Source organism: Schistocerca piceifrons, chromosome 6 (assembly GCF_021461385.2).
Source record: "Schistocerca piceifrons isolate TAMUIC-IGC-003096 chromosome 6, iqSchPice1.1, whole genome shotgun sequence".
In the NCBI taxonomy this organism is placed as follows: Eukaryota; Metazoa; Arthropoda; class Insecta; order Orthoptera; family Acrididae; genus Schistocerca; species Schistocerca piceifrons.
The window spans coordinates 292,529,389-292,547,125 of NC_060143.1; the positions used below are offsets into that span (position 1 = coordinate 292,529,389).

Below are 17,737 nucleotides of genomic sequence, written 5' to 3' on the forward strand. Positions count from 1 at the left end.
GATATAATACAAGGAAAGAAATAGTTGCAGTATTATAAGCAGTTATTAGTCAACCCTACTGTACCATTACTGTAAATGCTAGAGAATACAATGCAGTCACAATGACAGGCATGGAAACTGTTGGGTTGGTGCATATTCTCATAGCATTTTCCCATAAGTTTCTTAACAGAACAGAGATACATAACAGGGAATTAAGCCATCAGTTATATATTTAACTTCATTATTTAGAAAAGTTCACCAATTCAGGGGTAACTTTTCGATTCAACAACTGGAGAAATCATGTGGTTTTGAGGCAAAGAACATGCCGAGCCATGTTTGGAGCTCATTTTTATCCAGAAAGGATTTTCCATGAAAGTTGTTCAATAGAGAGTAGAAAAGGTGAAAATCTGAGTTCACAAGATCAGGTGCATGAGGTGGGTGCAGAATTCCTTCCCAACAAACTCCTGTATAGTGTTTCTTGTCAGTGTAGCAGAATGTGCGCGGGCATCATCATGGAATAACATCGCTTTTCACAGTTTTCCTGGTCGTTGTTCTTGAATTCCATCCACAATATTTATCATTTGTTGATAGTAAATGTCAGCAGTGATGGTTACACCTCAGGGAAGCAATTTGTAGTACACCACACCATCACTGTTCTACCAGATGCATAACATTACGGTATCTTTTGTGCATGCACGCAGGTCTTTGTGCAGAGAGTTTCTGCATTGTTTGGTCTCAGCCATTCATTTCTTTCCCTTATATTAGCATAAAGGCACCATTTCTCATCACCATTAGCGGCACAGGATAAGAAAGGTTGGTTTTGTTCACAAGCCAATCGATGACAGACAAGCAGAGATGCACTTATGGCCATATACTGATTTTTATGATTTTGGTTTACAGCATGCGATAGCCATAAAACGAATTTTCAAACCTTCCCCATTGCATGCGAATGTCACACAATAGTGGCACAATCACATTTGCCAGTTCTGATACGCCGATGTGCATCATTGTGGATCAATGGGCTTAAAAGGTCTTGTTCAAGCCCTGAATGTGGAGAGTCACTAGTGTCAAAACGATCATTCTTAAAATGAGAAATCCCATTTCTTGCTGTGTTCTGTCCAATGGCATTGTCCCCATACATGGCGCAAATGTTTATGGCTGCCTCCACTGCTGTCATCCCTCTGTTGAACTCAAACAGAAGAATATGTCTGAAGTGTTGCAATTTCTCCTCCTGGCACTTCATTTTCTAGTGCCCACAGCCCCACTCAACATGTTCAAATGACAAAAGACAATATTCAGATTCAGATAGCAAGAATGGACTACAAGTAAGAAATGATAAATAAACCCATAAAATCAACATGTTTTAATAGGAAACCTCACAAATGAAAAACCTGGAAACACCCTGATTTCCGAAAGGGTGAATAGCTACTGGACTGTGTCTGCAGGGATAAATTTCACCATCATGAAATCTACAATGTTGAAGTTTTAAGGGGTGAAGACTCAGGGTCAGGCCACTATGTTGTGAAGATCAAAATAAAATTAACATCAATGGTAAAGAAAAGATTTCAGAAAAAAATTACAAGAAAATTCGACCCAACCATCTTAACAGAAAATGAGGAATACACTAGGAAATCAGGTGAAGGATCTATCAACTATAATACCCTAGGAGAATTAACCACAAAATCTATAGCAGAAGAGTTGGCTTCAATAAATCCCAGGAAGAAACATGATTGGTAGAATGAAGAATGTGACCAGGCATTAGAATGAAGACACCGAACACGGATAAAGCATTAATCCCAATAGTCTAGAGAATCTCTTCTAGAACTAATTAAGCAAAGAAAGTCAACCCATAAAATCATCAGACAGCTGAAATGCAAACATCTTAAAAATACTGTAGAAAAGAGAGGAGAGAACTTCCAGAAGAAACAGTCAAGAGATTATTACAAAACCTTTGGGAGACATCTTAGAAAGTACGAGTCCCCAACATTGATGCTGAGAGATAAGTCAGGAAAGTTGGTGCATAGTAATCAAGAAAACGCAGATATCCTTGCAGAGATTTTCAACAAACTTTTAAATTGTGATGACCTACTGGAAACATTTCAAGCAGACACTGAAGCACCTATTTTAACCACCACAGACCTAATAGATCCTCCAACTATCGGTGAGGTAGAGGTCGCAATTCAGGAACTAAAAAATTGCAAGGCATGTGGTGAAGACCATGTATTTGCAGAAATCTGGAAGAACGCTGGAAAACCTGTGGCCATAAATCTCTGCCAACATCTAATTGAACTGTGGATCACAGAGAAAATTCCAGAGCACTGGACATCCATTATTTAAAAAAGGAGATAGAACCAACCCAGATAATTACAGAGGAATAACCCTTGTGGTCTGCGTATTTAAAATTTTCTCCCGCATAATTTACAATGGGATCAAAAACATTCTGGAACCACAACTTGGAGAATATCAAGGAGGATTTCGACCATACAGAAGCTGCTCAGACCAAATTCTTACCCTGAAACTAATAATGGAGTATTACAAATATAGAAACAAATAGTTATTCATCTCATTCATAGATTTTGAAAAAGCATATGATAGTGTTCATAGACCCACAATTCTAAAAATTCTTAGATCATATGGCCTCCATCCCAAACTGGTAAGACTCATTCAGCTAACTTTAACTAACACAAATTCAAAGGTCAACTTTAGAGGAGAAGTGTCAAAAGCTTTAACAATAAAAACAGTACTCGAACAAGGTGATGGCTTGTCCCCTTTGCTTTTCAGTGTGGCCCTCGATTACATCATGACAATCTGGCAAAAAGAAAATCCATGTAAAATCAAAATTGGAGGAAAACCAGAAATAAGAGCAAACTGCCTTGGGTTTGCTGATGATTTAGCTCTCTTAGCCCATGACATGGAAGAAGTTCATGATCAGATCACAAGTATCCAGAAAATTGCTTTAAAAATAGGATTACAAATATCCTTTGAGAAAACTGAAATCATATCCATGAAATCTCTTTGCGTACATAAAATCTTCATAAATGATCAAGCAATTAACATAGTTCTACAATCTAAATATCTTGTGGAAATTATTTTGCACAGCTTGGGTGAGAAAGCAACATGGCTAAATAGAACCAACAAAATGAAAAAAAGCACAGTTTGTAACTGGTCAACATATAATAAGAAATGCCTGTCAATAGACACTAAGATCCAAAATTACAAAACTGTAACTCTTCCAGAAGCAACTTATGCTTCTGAAACTCTGTTCCAAATTAAAAATGAGAGAAGAACCAATCAACCCCTCAAGACTGAACAAAGAATTATCAGAACATGCATCAGTAAAAAATACCAGGTTGATGGAGTCTGGAAAATCCTCCCTAATGAAACTGTCTATTGTGAGATTGTCCCAATCACCAGCACAATGAAGAAGAAAAGAATCTCATATTTCTTTCATGTCTTATGACTGCGTGACAACAGGATTTTAAAACAACTAGTGATGAGAAGTCTCGAAAAGAAGACAGGAGGACAGTGGGTCAAAGAAATTCAGCAAGATCTTGAAGCAGTCGGGCTTAGAGTTACTGATGCAGGGAACAAAAACAAAATTAACACTCTCCTTATATGAACCATAAATTTTCAACAGAAATGATGCACAGAAGACCAATAGAGACTTCAGATGAGTTAAGAAAATTGTGTCCAGAACAAATGAAAAAGTACTGGGCTGCGTGCAAGAAGCAAGTAGTCCAATCTTCAAAGAGAAAGTGGACATGGAATGACTCAAGTGGTCCAATGTGGCCAATCAAGTTAATAATAATAATAAAAAAAAGCCCATAGCAGCCAGAATACCAACATGTGAAACAAAAATTCTATGAATTTATGCACCAACCTTGTAATACAAGGGACAGTTAAATGAAAATGAGATGGATGGAAAATAGTAAGTACACTGTTTATTATTTTAAAAAGTAATTGCAATAACTATTAATAATTTTATACCACTGTGAGACAAGGTGGTCAGTGCCTTCATGGAAAAATGTTTGCGGTTGCGTATGGAACCAAGATTGTACCCAGGCATGCACCTCTGTGGCTGAAGGAAATTGATGGTCACAAATGTCTTTCTTCAGAGCTCCAAAAGTATTTTAAATTGCATTGGAGGAGTTTGGCACTGTGTGGAGGACATGCAGGGGCTTCCCAGTGAAACTTCTGCACTGTACTTGAAACAACCTTGGCATTCTTCAGTTTGTGCAAAGTGTCCATGTACCATTGTGTGTTAACTGTGGTGCCTTGTTTCAGAAAGTCAATGAGCAACATGCCTTGCACTCAAGAAAAAGGTCATCAAGACTTCCTTGGTGGTGGCGTGCCTGTTGTTCCAACGAAGCTGTGAAAGTTTCACTGGGAAGCCCTTACACATCTTTCACACAGTCTCAATGTCTTCCCATGTAATTTCCATATTTTTTGCAGCCCTGAAGAAAGATATTTATTGCTGTCAGTTTGCTTAGGACGAATAGATGCGTGCTTGGGTACAATATAAAAACAGTTGCTTCCTTAGCTAGATGTTCAGCACCAACAGTAAGTGTAATCGAAAGAATCCAACAGCAAAAAATGGAAGGGCTGTTCATGGTAATCCTATTGTTCAAGAAGCCATTAAAAAAAGTGTGTATGAAAAAAATTATTTTCTCATTACAGTTGGGATATTTCATCTTAGGTCTATAATGCTGTTAGGAGTGATTATCCCATTATGAGAATGTCATAAAATATCAGTGGAATCAGCCAGAAATCTTACTAGACCCTAGCAATAAAAAGAAAAGGATAGATTGCCACTCACCATAAAGATGACTCGAGCTGCAGACAGGCACAACGAGAAGACAGCTACATGTGTAGCTTTTGACTAAAGCCTTCTTCAGAAAAGAAAACACACACAGTGAAGCACACCTCACACACAAATGATCACCATCTCCGGCAGCTCGGACCGAGCTTCTGAAGAAGGCTTTAGCTGAAAGCTAAATGTGTGACAATCTTTTCGTTGTGCCTGTCAGCAACTCCATGTGTCATCTGTACTGTGAGCAGCAATCTATCCTTTTCCTTGTGTTGTTGATATTCCAACCTACAGTTTCCATTGTTTGTTTTAGGCCTTAATGTGTTTTCGTACATCTGGTTTATTCGTGCATGGTGTAGTTTGTGATTTTCAAATTTTTCTATTGATTTCATAAATCACTTATATAAAAATTGAGAATAAGGTAACAACAATGAAAGACTACAGAAACTAATGAAGGGATGGATGAAGGCATAGTTAATACCAGTTTTTTTTTTTAATAAGGGCACAGGTATAGTTTGCCAAGCTACTAACATGTATCAGTATTGTCAGTTTGTTCTGAAATGCTGGAAAGTGTATAAAGTTTACTTGTAATGTTTTTATAGACCAAACAACTCTTCTGTATCAGCACAGATTCAGCAAGCAATAATGAAGGAAAAAACAGCTCTCTTTTTTATTCACAAGATACAGAACTATATATCACAGGACCTGAATTCATGCATGTTTTCTTGAAAATCACAGGGCCTTCAACACACTTTGTGCACCTCTACATAATAAACAACATACTTGATTGTACCTTATTAGTCTTTGTGTGGCAGACCACACCAAGCAAGATGGCACAGTGGTAAGACACTGGATTCATATCCGTGAGGACAGTGGTTCAAATCCTCATCCAGCCATACAAATTTAGTTTTCAATTATTTTGTTAACTCACTTAGACCACCTGTGTGAATGGTTCCTTTTGAAATGGTGCAGTACTTTTCCTTCCTCATCCCTGCCCAATCCATGTTTTTGCTTTCTTTTATGGCCTTATCAATGGGACATAAAATTCTTCATATATGTGACGGAACTGAATACTTCTTAACAAACACAACTTTGTATATTGTTTTTCATGAGGTGTCATTGGCTAAAAACAAAAGTAGCCTTTGCCATGCACAGAAAATGGTTGCTGAATGCAAGAATGGTAATTCTCGATAAGACACCTCAACAGCCCAACGGGGTCTCCCTTTCAGTAAGACTATAAGACTTGAAAATGTGTGTGTGTCAGAGTCTTTTACAGGGGCATACTTCAGTTAAATCTTCTTGGTATACAGTGACAATGGCTAAGACAGCTATTAAAAGCTCAAGCGTTTTATTTGAAGTGATATGGCTTGTAAACCATGAAGATTTTATTGATCATGAATGACCATAAAATTTACAGAAGTGTACAGTTCTCCTTATTATGGTCAAGGCCTCCAGAAGTATATTTGTTGTTTTAGTTATTTAAATGGAATACTAATTATTTTGTTGACTAGACTTTTAACTGAACTCCTGCAAACAAGGCGGCATGTTTCATGTTACATAAAAAGAGAGAGCATTGCAACAACTTCTCTCAGTTAAAATGAGCCTGTAGAGGTGCAAAATTAGTCTTTTCTTTTAAAAAATCTTGTTGTACCCAGATAATTAAAATCTAAATATGTTCTCAGTCATGTGCATGAAGTCAAAATATACAATTCATGCTTGAAATATTACATTAATATATCTGAAGTATTTGGAAACAGTCAACTGCAGCAAACGTCTCAGGTTGACCAATGGACAGATGAGCTAACAGCACTATTGGTACTACTTTATAGAGACGATATGCTGTTCCTTAGTTCTCCTGCAGGCGAGGAACACCATCACCACTAACACAATCACAGTAACTTTAGTTGTGAACATAAGGAGTGAAATTTCTTCATTTCAGTGTTTTTCCCAGTCACAATAGTTCTGTCCTGGCAAAAAAGAAAGAAAGACTATGTGAAAAAACTGTATATCTTTCTATGGAAAAGATAATGTAATTGAATAGATAAGAAATATACTCACCAAGCAGCGGCAGGAGAATATACGTATAAAGGTATTTAAATTTGCAAGCTTGCAGAGCCAGTGGCCTGTCAGAAGGGTCGAATGGGAAGGAAGAAGGGTTAAGGAAAATGAATGGTGAGGTTTAGGAAATGGGGAGAGTATGGTATAGTCGTGCAGAACATCCCAGATCAGGGGACACTTACTGGCCAGGATGTGAAGGAATGACCTCTGGTCCCCCCCCCCCCCCCCCCCCCCCTCCTGCCCCTCCTCTTGCTCCAAATGAAGAAATAAATATAGCACTCAAGTGTTTTGAAACACTTGTGGATCTTCACTTAGGAATGTTTCTCTGATTGTTTCAATGATTAATATCACACTACTTTCTTTCCATTGATTCTCTGTCAATTTTCTAACCATTAAAAGTGGTGTAAAATTATTAAAACAACAGCCTCAAAAACACAGTCAGTTATTAAAAGTGTGATTGGTTTTGGCCTTTAGTAGTCAGACATCGTCAGATAAAGCACCACCCAACTGACATTGATGATGCTTGGAACAACTCTGCTGACCCCAGTTGCAAAACTGAGTGATCGAGACTGACAGATCACTGTCTCCTAATAATGTAATCTAAAAATGATATTCTGAATTTAAATGTTGAAGCCACACTACTGCCCATTAAAATTGCAACACCATGAAAATATGTGATCGAGACTGTGTTTTAATAATTTTACTCAACTGACAGATCACTGTCTCCTAATAACGTTATCTAAAAATGATATTCTTAATTCAAGTGTTGTAACCACGTTGTTGCCCATTAAAATTGCAACACCGTTAAAACGGCAACTGCACAAGTAGTAGTAAGTCCACGTACATTGTGTGTGTAAAGGTAGATTATGCAGTGGGTTTTTCATTCAGAAATGGTTTGTTTGTGTGAAGATCATGCTACGCTTTTTCTGAGGAGGAGGAACATTACCAGCTCATGTCGGTATTTGATAGCTTCAGCATTGTAATTCATTGGTTCATCATCCCACAACACTGCTGCTCGCAGCAGTTGGGATCGCACGACTGTCGTGCAGATGAGGATGTAGAATCACAGCAGCCTCAACGCAACCAGAGGCATATTGTTCATCTGACTGTGGACCTTCATACAGCCACATCACATGCATTGAGTCAGGAAATAGGTTCGTTTGCAGCAGGACCAGTATCCATTCAGAGATTGTGACACCATGCGGAGCACCATGGAATGTTAGCATTTTCCTGACTTTCTTTGACATGACAGCAGAGACAGTGGCACATTGACAATGATGTGCATAACAGCAACACTGGGCAACACGTTGTTTTTACAGACTAGTTCTGGTTTCTGCATATAGCATCACAATGGACAAATCCACATATAGAGGGCTCAGAGATGAATGAAAGCTGTTAGACTGCATTTGTGATCATCATATGGGTCCAGCATATGGCATAATTGGGTGGACTACTGTTTGGTAGGAAACGCTGTCACCTGCTGGCAATTTGGGCAGCATGCATTACATTTCTGTCGCGTTAAAGCTGGAGACTGTGCCCTATCTTTGAGGTATCCTTGACATTATCTTTCACCAATATAACACAGGACTGTGTTTCACTTGTTGTACCTCAGTACAGAGTGTGTTCAGCTGTTGCCCAGGCTAACACATTCTCCAGATCTCCCACCCACTGAAAACATTTGGTTATGTATTCAGAAAGACTGGCATGGCCCCACTTGCCAGACACTCTGAATTGAAGCAACATGGAATGACATACCAGTAATTTTTTTCCCGCAGTGGGTTAACATGATGGTTCTGGATCTCTGCAATTGTATCAATTAATGGGAAAGAAATTACGGCACCAGTTACAATTTTATTTTCTAATGCCACGACCAGTTTCAGACGCCATGGCTATTTTCAAGTGTTGGAGAGTCTATCATCATCCAGACAAAGTATGCATCTTTGTTCCTCCACAATACTAGGCTTGTAATCACTGGCCTCAATGGTTGAAACAGATTATGGTGTTGGAAACAAATTACAGCACCAGGTGCAACTTTGTTTTTGAATAGCTGTGTCTGTTGTCTAAGCCAGTGGCCTTGCCATAGTTGTGACACTGGTTCCCACCTGATCAACTAAGTCAGGTGCTGCTAGGCTCGGCCAGCATTTTCTTGGGTAACTGTCTGAGTCTGCCGAGCACTGTTGGCAAGTGGAGTGCACTCGACTATTGTGAGACCAATTGTAAGTACCTGATTGAGAATAGTGGCTCTGGTCACAAAAACTCACAATGACTGGGAGAACAATGTGCTGACCACATGCTTTTCCATATGCGCATCCAGTGACACCTGACAGCTGATGATGACACGGCAGTTAGTCAGTACCATTGTGCCTTTCAAGGCCTGTTTGGATGTAGTTACAGTTAGTATCTGTTGTCTAAGGCCAGTTCAGGTCAGTGCACATCTGAGATTAGAGCTATAGTTGCTGCCAGAGGTGGCAGCTGTGTGTACAATATTTTGCACCCTACACACCACCAAATCGTAAACAAATTTAATTGTGTATTCTTCCTACTATACTGTATACAGAAGACTTGTCTTCTAATTTTAATAACCAGCATTTTATATCCTTTTTTCTAATGTTAAAACATGATCTACTTGGACCATATTGCGCACATCTGTTGAGTTCATGCCTTTTCTGATATCACATTGAAAGTTGGTGTAAGGGACAGTTGTGTTGATTTGTAGCTCATTTAGGGTTCTTTTATCACTACACCTTTTTGTAGATGTACCTTTCTTATTTTATATATTTGTTTATCCATCCATAGATGATGTAAACTATATGGATGTTGTCAACACATAACTACATAAAATACGGACACAAAGACACACAAATGTACATGATCACATACCTATACCAGAGAAGGGAAGTTGCTACTCACCATATAGCAGAGATTCTGAGTCGCGATAGGCACAATAAAAAGATTCACACACTCATAGCTTTCGGCCATTAAGGCCTTTGTCAGCAGTAGACACACATATACACACGCACACACACTAACGCAAACGCAACTTGCACACACGTCTGCAGTCTCAGAGAGCTGAGACCAGCCCTCTGAGATTGCAGACGTGTGTGCAAGTTGTGTTTGCGGTGTGTGTGTGTGTGTGTGTGTGTGTGTGTGTGTGTGTGTGTGTGTGTGTGTGCGTGTGTGTGCGCGTGTGTGCGCATGTGTGTGTTTCTACTGCTGACAAAGGCCTTAATGACTGAATGCTATGAGTGTGTGAATCTTTTTATTGCGCCTATTGTGACTCAGCATCTCTGCTATATGGTGAGTAGGAACTTTCCTTCTCTGGTATTGTTACATTCCATCCTGAATTTTCCATTGTTTGATTACATACCTGAATAGATATATACATTTCTTGTCTTACTGAGTTACACATTTGAACATTGTATTTCATTGTTCTATTGAACATATTGTAAAATGCCTATTAATTTCAGTAATTAAACATTACCACAATTGTCAACAAAATTACACATCAGTTTGGATAATTCCTTACAGTATAAAAACATTTTTCTAGCAAATAATTTTTTGGTGTATTCCTGAAGGCATGTACTTCAATTTTGTCTTTGATATCTTGTGGTAGTTTGTAGTATAGTTTAATTCCAGTATACAGCAAACTATTTTGATTTTTTTTTTTTTTTTTTTTTTTTTTTTTTTTTTTTTTTTTTTCCATTGGGATGTAAGTGGTGGCTGGATCTGGTTCCATGTTCACGTATTTGCAAAATGTACTCAAATGGAACAGTAAAAATTCCCATAGATTTAAACAACTCAGAGCAGTGAGTTCTCTTGCTACTTTTTGTCACAATTCGTACAGCAAAAAATTGCAGCTTAAACATTGTTTGTCTTTTCTGCTCATTTGTCCCACAGAACATTATGCCATAACTCATCACAGAACGAATATATGCGAAATTTTAGTTGTCCATCCTTTCACTCTTTGAGTTATTTTTGGGTTTTCTGCTTATGTGGAAACTAGTACTGTAAATGAAATGATCGTATGGCATTGTTGGCTGGGAGGCCCCATGCGGGGAAGTTTGGCCGCCATATTCCAAGTTCTTTTTAGTTGACGCCACTTCGGTGACTTTGCGCGTCGATGATGATGAAATGATGATGAACACACAACACCCAGTCATCACGAGGCAGAGAAAATCCCTGACCCCGCCGGGAATCGAACCCGTTGTTGTCTACCTATCTGCATACATGCATGAGTGTTTCTTCAGCTGTGTCTTTTAGTACCCTTGGTCTCGTTTCACTGATTAGAATGTTATTGTCATCAGTAAACAATACTGTTTCACCATGTATATCAAGAAGAGTATTGAGCCAAGCGTGCTTCCTTGGGGGACTCCAATACTAATGTATTATGGGCCAGAAAGGTATTTTTTCATGTGATTGCAGTTTGTTTGAGAGATCGTTACCCATTGCATTCTGTTTTTTTAGGTATGAACAAAACTGCTTATTTACTACCCATCTCATACCCAGAGATTCCAGTTTATTTAACAGAATTGTGTGGTCTTCTGTATGGAAGGCTTTGCTGAGGTCAAGAAAGATGTCTGTAATATGATCTCCTTTATCGAGTGCTTGCAGAACATCATTTGTAAAACGAGCAATAGCTGATTGTGTGCTTTTACCAGGCCTGAACCCAAACTGTTATTTACACAGAAGAGTGTACTTAGTTAAGTACTCCAGGAGTCTAATTTTCATTATGATTTCCATTATTTTTGAAAATGATTACAGTAAAGAGATAGTCCTAAAATTTTCTATATTTTTGAAGTCTTGTTTCTTATGTAGGGACTGGACTGATGCAAGCTTTACTGCCTCTGGGAAGCAACCTGTGGGGAATGATTCATTTATTATGTGTGCTAAAGGGTCTTTGATACTGTGTATACAGTCCTTCATCAAGCACACAGGCATTTCATCTATACCTGCTGAGGTTTTATTTTTTGGGTTCCGAGCAATGTTGCTTATTTCTTCTGAAGTGGTGGGTTGCAGCATCATTGTGTTTGGAACATAGTTCAGTGTGTGTACAGGCTGTATTTTTTCAAATTTGTATTGTAGCTTGGTAGCTATGTCGCTGAAATACTTATTTTGTCTTTTTTCTATTTGTATCCTGTTTGATGATGTTCCAGCTTGCTTTTATTTTGTTTTCTGCCTTTTCTATAATTTTATCATTATGAGACCTTTTTGCTGTTACTAAAACTTTTCTATATATGTTTTTGTATGTTTGGTAGTATTTTTGAAATGCAAGGTAATTTTGGTTGTTTTTTTATGCCCCTGAGGTGTTTGAATTTTACAAAGGATTTCTTTATCCCAGTGGTCACCTGGTTGCTTCTGTTTTGTGTTTAAGTGACTTGTAGTACTTTTGGGACACTTCTTCGAACCTGAATTTAAATTTTGATAGAAACTTTGAAAATTTCCTTTCTGTACTAGTCTCCACACACACTTCATCCAGTGTTCCATTGTTTATTTGCATGGTAAATTCAACCCCTTTTTGCTTAGAGAAGTCCCTTGTATATGTGAGTATTTTAGTTTCGTTTTCTACTGCTATGTTTAATTTTAATAACTGACTGGGATGTTCTGAAAGGCCCAGGTTACCTACAACAACATCACGGTTTTCTTTCTCCAAGTCTATTAGTATTTTGTCAGTAATTGATGCAGAATGTTTAGTTACCCTTGTGGCTGCATTAATCTGTGGTGATATTCTATAGCTGTACAGTGGTTTCAAAAATGTGCTGCAGAACTCATCTGGGTTCAATGTGTTGATGTTTAAATCTCCACAAACGAGAATTTTGCCCTTAGTATTGGTAACCATGTCCAATACTTGGATGAGTTTTGGTATGAATGTATCTTTGTCACCACTGGCAGAATGGTAGATATATGGTACAGTCAGGCTTTGGAACATATGTGGCTTCCTTGTCTCTATAGCTGGTATTTCCACATATTTTTCTCCACTTAATGAAATAATGTCATTTCTAACTTTATGCAGGATCCCTTCCTTTACATATATACATGATACACCACTGCTCATAGTTGGTCTGCTATAATTTTATCCTAGATTATGTGAGCTTAGAGCTACATGTATAATTCAGATCCCCTATACCAATGAGAGTTACGAATAGTCTCCAGTTCTATTTCTAGCTGTTGTCCATTATTTCTTATGGTGGAAGACAGAAACACTGAGCACTTCTTACCTTAGAGTCTTCTCATTTTTCTCGTCATTTTCTAATTAATCATTTCGATGATGAGCAGCGACAGTTTCCTTGTCATTCAGTTCTCTATCCACTGTTGTTTCTGATGACTCCACACAAATTTTTGCACGTTTTGCTGATGGTTCTGTCACCTGTGCATTTTTTTGAGGTGCTTTAGTTGTTCCTGTTGGGTCTGGTGGTGGCTTATGACTATGGGTTTGTTTTTGAAGTTATTTTGGTGTTTTTTTTTTATTATGTTGTGTGTGTGGAATCTATATCCTATATTACTCATGTTGATACATTTCACATTTTTAAAATGCTTGCAGACTTAAGTAATATGATAATTGGCAATCTGCATCTCTCTATTAACACATTATTACCTCATAAGATTGTGGCCGTATCGCGCAGAGTGGCTGTGCGTTTTGAGGCACCGTGTCACGAATAGTATGGCCCCTCTTGCAGGAGGTTCAAGTCCTCCCTCAGGCATGGACGTGTGTATTGTTCTTAGCATAAGTTAGTTTAAGTAGTAAGTAAGTCTAGGGCCCAATGACCTCAGCAGTTTGGTCCCTAGGAATTCACACACATTTTGAACATTGGATTGTGGCAATGCAGAATATTCACAATTATCACATTTATATTTGTGAGATTTTTGAGACACTGTTCAAGATCGCGCATAGCACCACGTCGCTAGAACCTCCCAAAAGTACAACAAAGTCTCTATCGTGTACATTGTTTACCTCTGTAGATACAATCATCTCTTTAATTTCACCAAGTGCTGCTGTCGGTTTCACTATACCATATGAATATACACAGAAGAGACAAAGAAACTGGTACACCTGCCTAATATCATGTAGGGCCCCCACAAACAAGTAGAAGTGCCTCAACACAACATGGATGGACTCGACTAATGTCTGAATTAGTGCTGGAGGTAATTGACACCATGAATCATGCAGGGCTGTCCATAAATCTGTAAGAGTATGAAGGAGTGGAGATCTTTTCTGAACAGCATATTGCAAGACATCCCAGATACGTTCAAAAATGTTCATGTCTGGAGAGTTTGGTGAGCAGCGGAAGTGTTTATACTCAGAAGAGTGCTCCTGGAGCCATTCTGTAGCAATTCTGGACATGTGGGGTGTCACATTGACCTGCTGGAATTGCCGAAGTCCGTTGGAATGCACAGTGGGCATGAATGGATGCAGGTGATCAGACAGGATGCTTATGTACATGTCATCTGTCAGAGTCTTATCTCGACGTATCAGGGTCCCATATCACTCCAACTGCACACGCCCCACACCATTACATGCAGGGCCGATGGATTTGTGAGGTTGTTTCCATACCTGTACACATCCATCTGCTTGATACAATTTGAAATGAGAGTCGTCCAACCAGGCAACATGATTCCAGTCGTCAACAGTCCAATGTCACTGTTGACGGGCCCAGGTGAGGTGTAAAGTTTTGTGTTGTGCAGTCATCAAGGGTACATGAGTGGGCCTTCAACTTCGAAAGCCCATATCAATGTTGTTTTGTTGAATGGTTTGCATGATGACACTTGTTGATGGCCCAACATTGAAGTCTGCAGCAATTTGCGGAAGGGTTGCACTTCTGTCACACTAAACAATTCCCTGTTCATGTAGGATCTTTTCCTAGCAGCAGTGATATTGGAGATGTGATGTTTTACCAGATTCCTGATATTCATGGTACACTCGTGAAATGGTCATATGGGAAAAATCCCAACTTTTTTGCTACCTCGGATATGCTGTGGCTCATCGCTTGTGCATCGACTATAACACCATGTTCAAACTCACTTGAATCTTGATAACCTGCCATTGTGGTAGCAGTGCAGCACCGTATTTAGCCTGTTTACATATCTGTGCTTCAGTGAATATTAATTTCTTCTCTTAGTTTATTTGCAAGACCGTGACCATGGCTATCTGAAAGCATGAACAGTTTGCTATTGGTGCTACAGTCTGGAAATCATTTTGTGTTGTTTCAGTAAACACTTTAACTCAACTTTGGGTCGGCAGATTTACGCTGTCCACTTTTATGCTTGTTTCTTATTTGTCAGCATCGATAAATTTTCTTCTCCTCTTTTATTCACATTGTTCTTTTCCGCTTCACCTTGTTCACAAGAATCGCGTAGGTCTGCACTTCCACAAAGTTGGTAGAAAGTACTTGAACTAAGTTTTCATGTACAAAGCTTGTGCTACTGCCACAGTTTTTTTTAATTAACACTTTTTCCTTGCTGCTGTTGTATGTCACATTTGTCCACTTTTCCGTAATGGTTGCACTATCACATGGAAATTTCAGCATGTTCAGTTCACTTTTTGTGAGCTGTAATTTCAAAATATCAATTTTAAAAGTATCGATAATAAACTGTAAATTACTTATGTATTCATGTAGTTTGCTAATTTTATCCTTACAGTTTTCACATGATTTCTTTTTAATTGACTTTTTTTTGGAAAGACAGATGCTTAGCTTTTGCCCTTGCCGCCATCTTGGAATACTGGATCTCTGTACCATTATTTGCAAATAGTTTACTTGGAGAAGTTAATGTATACTTACTGCAGTTTTTTCTTGCAGTCTGGTATGGAGCTTAGCATTTTTTATGATTAATGATTTCTTTTATATGTGTACTAGCAGAGATACTTTTTCCATGTGGCTTGCGTGCGTGCGTGCGTGCGTGTGTGTGTGTGTGTGGCATTTTTGAAATGGTAAAGCACATTGTAAATTATTTTCTTGACTTACTTCCTGTGTAAATCACTAGAGATTCTCTTGAGGAGTCTTTCTTCATCCACTCATGTCACTTCGTGTAAATCCATAACGTGTACTCTGTGTTTTATTCTCTACCTGCCTAATGGAATGAAACATGGGTGACTTTTTGATATGATTTTCATGTTTCATGTCCTGTGTGCAATCTGCAGTCTCTTATATTTTAGGGTGGTACTTTATTTAATAAGGTTTGTTTCGATTGCCTTTCCTTGCTGTTTGCTGGAGTGGACATGGTAGTCAGTTCCACCAAACTATATTCCAGCAGTCTTCAAAGAACTTCTCCATCTCCTTGTGAGTGGATGGGTGTTGAAATAAAGTATTAATTGTCCTCCATGCTACTTGAATCACATGAACAACTGAACATTAAACTTTCTATATTCATACTTTCTTTTACAACTACACAATCTAGTATACTAAGCAGGTTGACAGATTGCCTCAAACATATGTAGCTTTTGCGAAAGCAAGATCAGAATTATGTTTTTACATAAGCCATTTCAACAGTTATTTATTGTGCCATTCATTGTGGCCATGACCTTTCCTATTTTTTTCTCCTTGTCTTCTAAACACCTTCAAAGCATGATGCCAAGGAACAAAGGGCCCCATACGGCAGGTAGAGATGCTCGCTCACCATTTCGCATTGTAGAAGTGATGGGTTCAAGTCATTCTCCCATCTGCACATATTGTAATAGTATCTCCAACAGTCTGATGTCCTGACATTTATTTACTACAAAGTTTCAAAAACATTTTTTGTCATCATGAAGCCTGGAAGTGTGACATGCCATCTTAAAAATGTCTTGTCACAGTTTGCTAAGCAGTTCATGGAATAAATAATAAGGAATTCAGGTTCCAATTTAGTCATGTATTGCCTCAATTGTCACCAAGAGACAGTTCACCCATCCATGTAACGAGTATTATTTGGAGATAACCAGGTATATGCCCAGGTTTTTTGATGCATTCAGTAGCTGCACTACTGCTGATGTAGCTCAATACCATGGGTATTGTCAAATCTCTTTTTCTGACTGGGCAGTGGTACTTTAAAGTGATGTTTCCGAAGTATAATTCAAGTGCAGAAGTCTATGTGGAAAATTTTGCTGCATGCTCATTGTTGATAGAAAATACTTGTGTAGAAGATTATTTGCTCAAACAGTGAAATAAATCATATATACATTATTGGTTAGTCATTGCTCATAGTAATTAAATGTATGTATGCAGTGTGTATGTGTGACATAATGTACCTATTGTCCCTGAAACTGCAGGTACAGTGAATGTTCTCCTTCCAAAGTTTGGTGATCACTATCAGTGGAACAAAGTGACAACCTGTGTCCACAACTTATTTGGAGGACAGCGATGGGTTGACCAATATGGGGAATTGCGTATTACAGCTGGCAAGATAAACTGTAAACTCACATTTGTAAAGGTATGTATAAAATTTCTTCACAGTACTCTTACAGATGTATGCAGTTATTAAAAAATTCATGTAATATGATACCATTCATATTACAAAGCTCATCTTTCTAGACAATTTATTTCCTGTGTTATTTCTCATACTAACTGTCAAGACTTAAAATGAAGTTGAGCTAAGCGGTAGAAATGCAAAAAGGTAATTGATTTACTTCTTGTATAAACCTATCATCATCACCATGATCATCATTTTTCCAGTACAGCAAGCTGAGTACATATGTAGGTAAGCCTCCTCCATAACTCATGCTCATTTATTTGAGCATCAGGTGGCATCTCGAATTTTATGGTCTTTCAGGATCTGCTTCTCCCAGTGTCTTGAGATCTTCCTTTTTGGTCTCTTCACTGAGACATTTCAAAGCATAACTAAGAAGTCGGTTGGGGAACAGTCATCTTCAGATACATGTACCAAAGTCCAGCCCCTCATCCCTGTAGGAGTTAAATGTGGGTTGGG

General features: G+C 38.4%; 1 protein-coding gene across 1 annotated transcript in view; it reads left to right on the forward strand.

Annotated features, from left to right (window-relative positions):
• Positions 1–17,737, forward strand: part of LOC124802740 (oxysterol-binding protein-related protein 6-like) — a 265,800-nt gene that overhangs the window by 210,313 nt on the left and 37,750 nt on the right. The window contains exon 15 of the mRNA XM_047263723.1: positions 17,082–17,242. Coding sequence (XP_047119679.1) covers positions 17,082–17,242 — 161 coding nt within the window. The remainder of the gene's footprint in view (positions 1–17,081; positions 17,243–17,737) is intronic.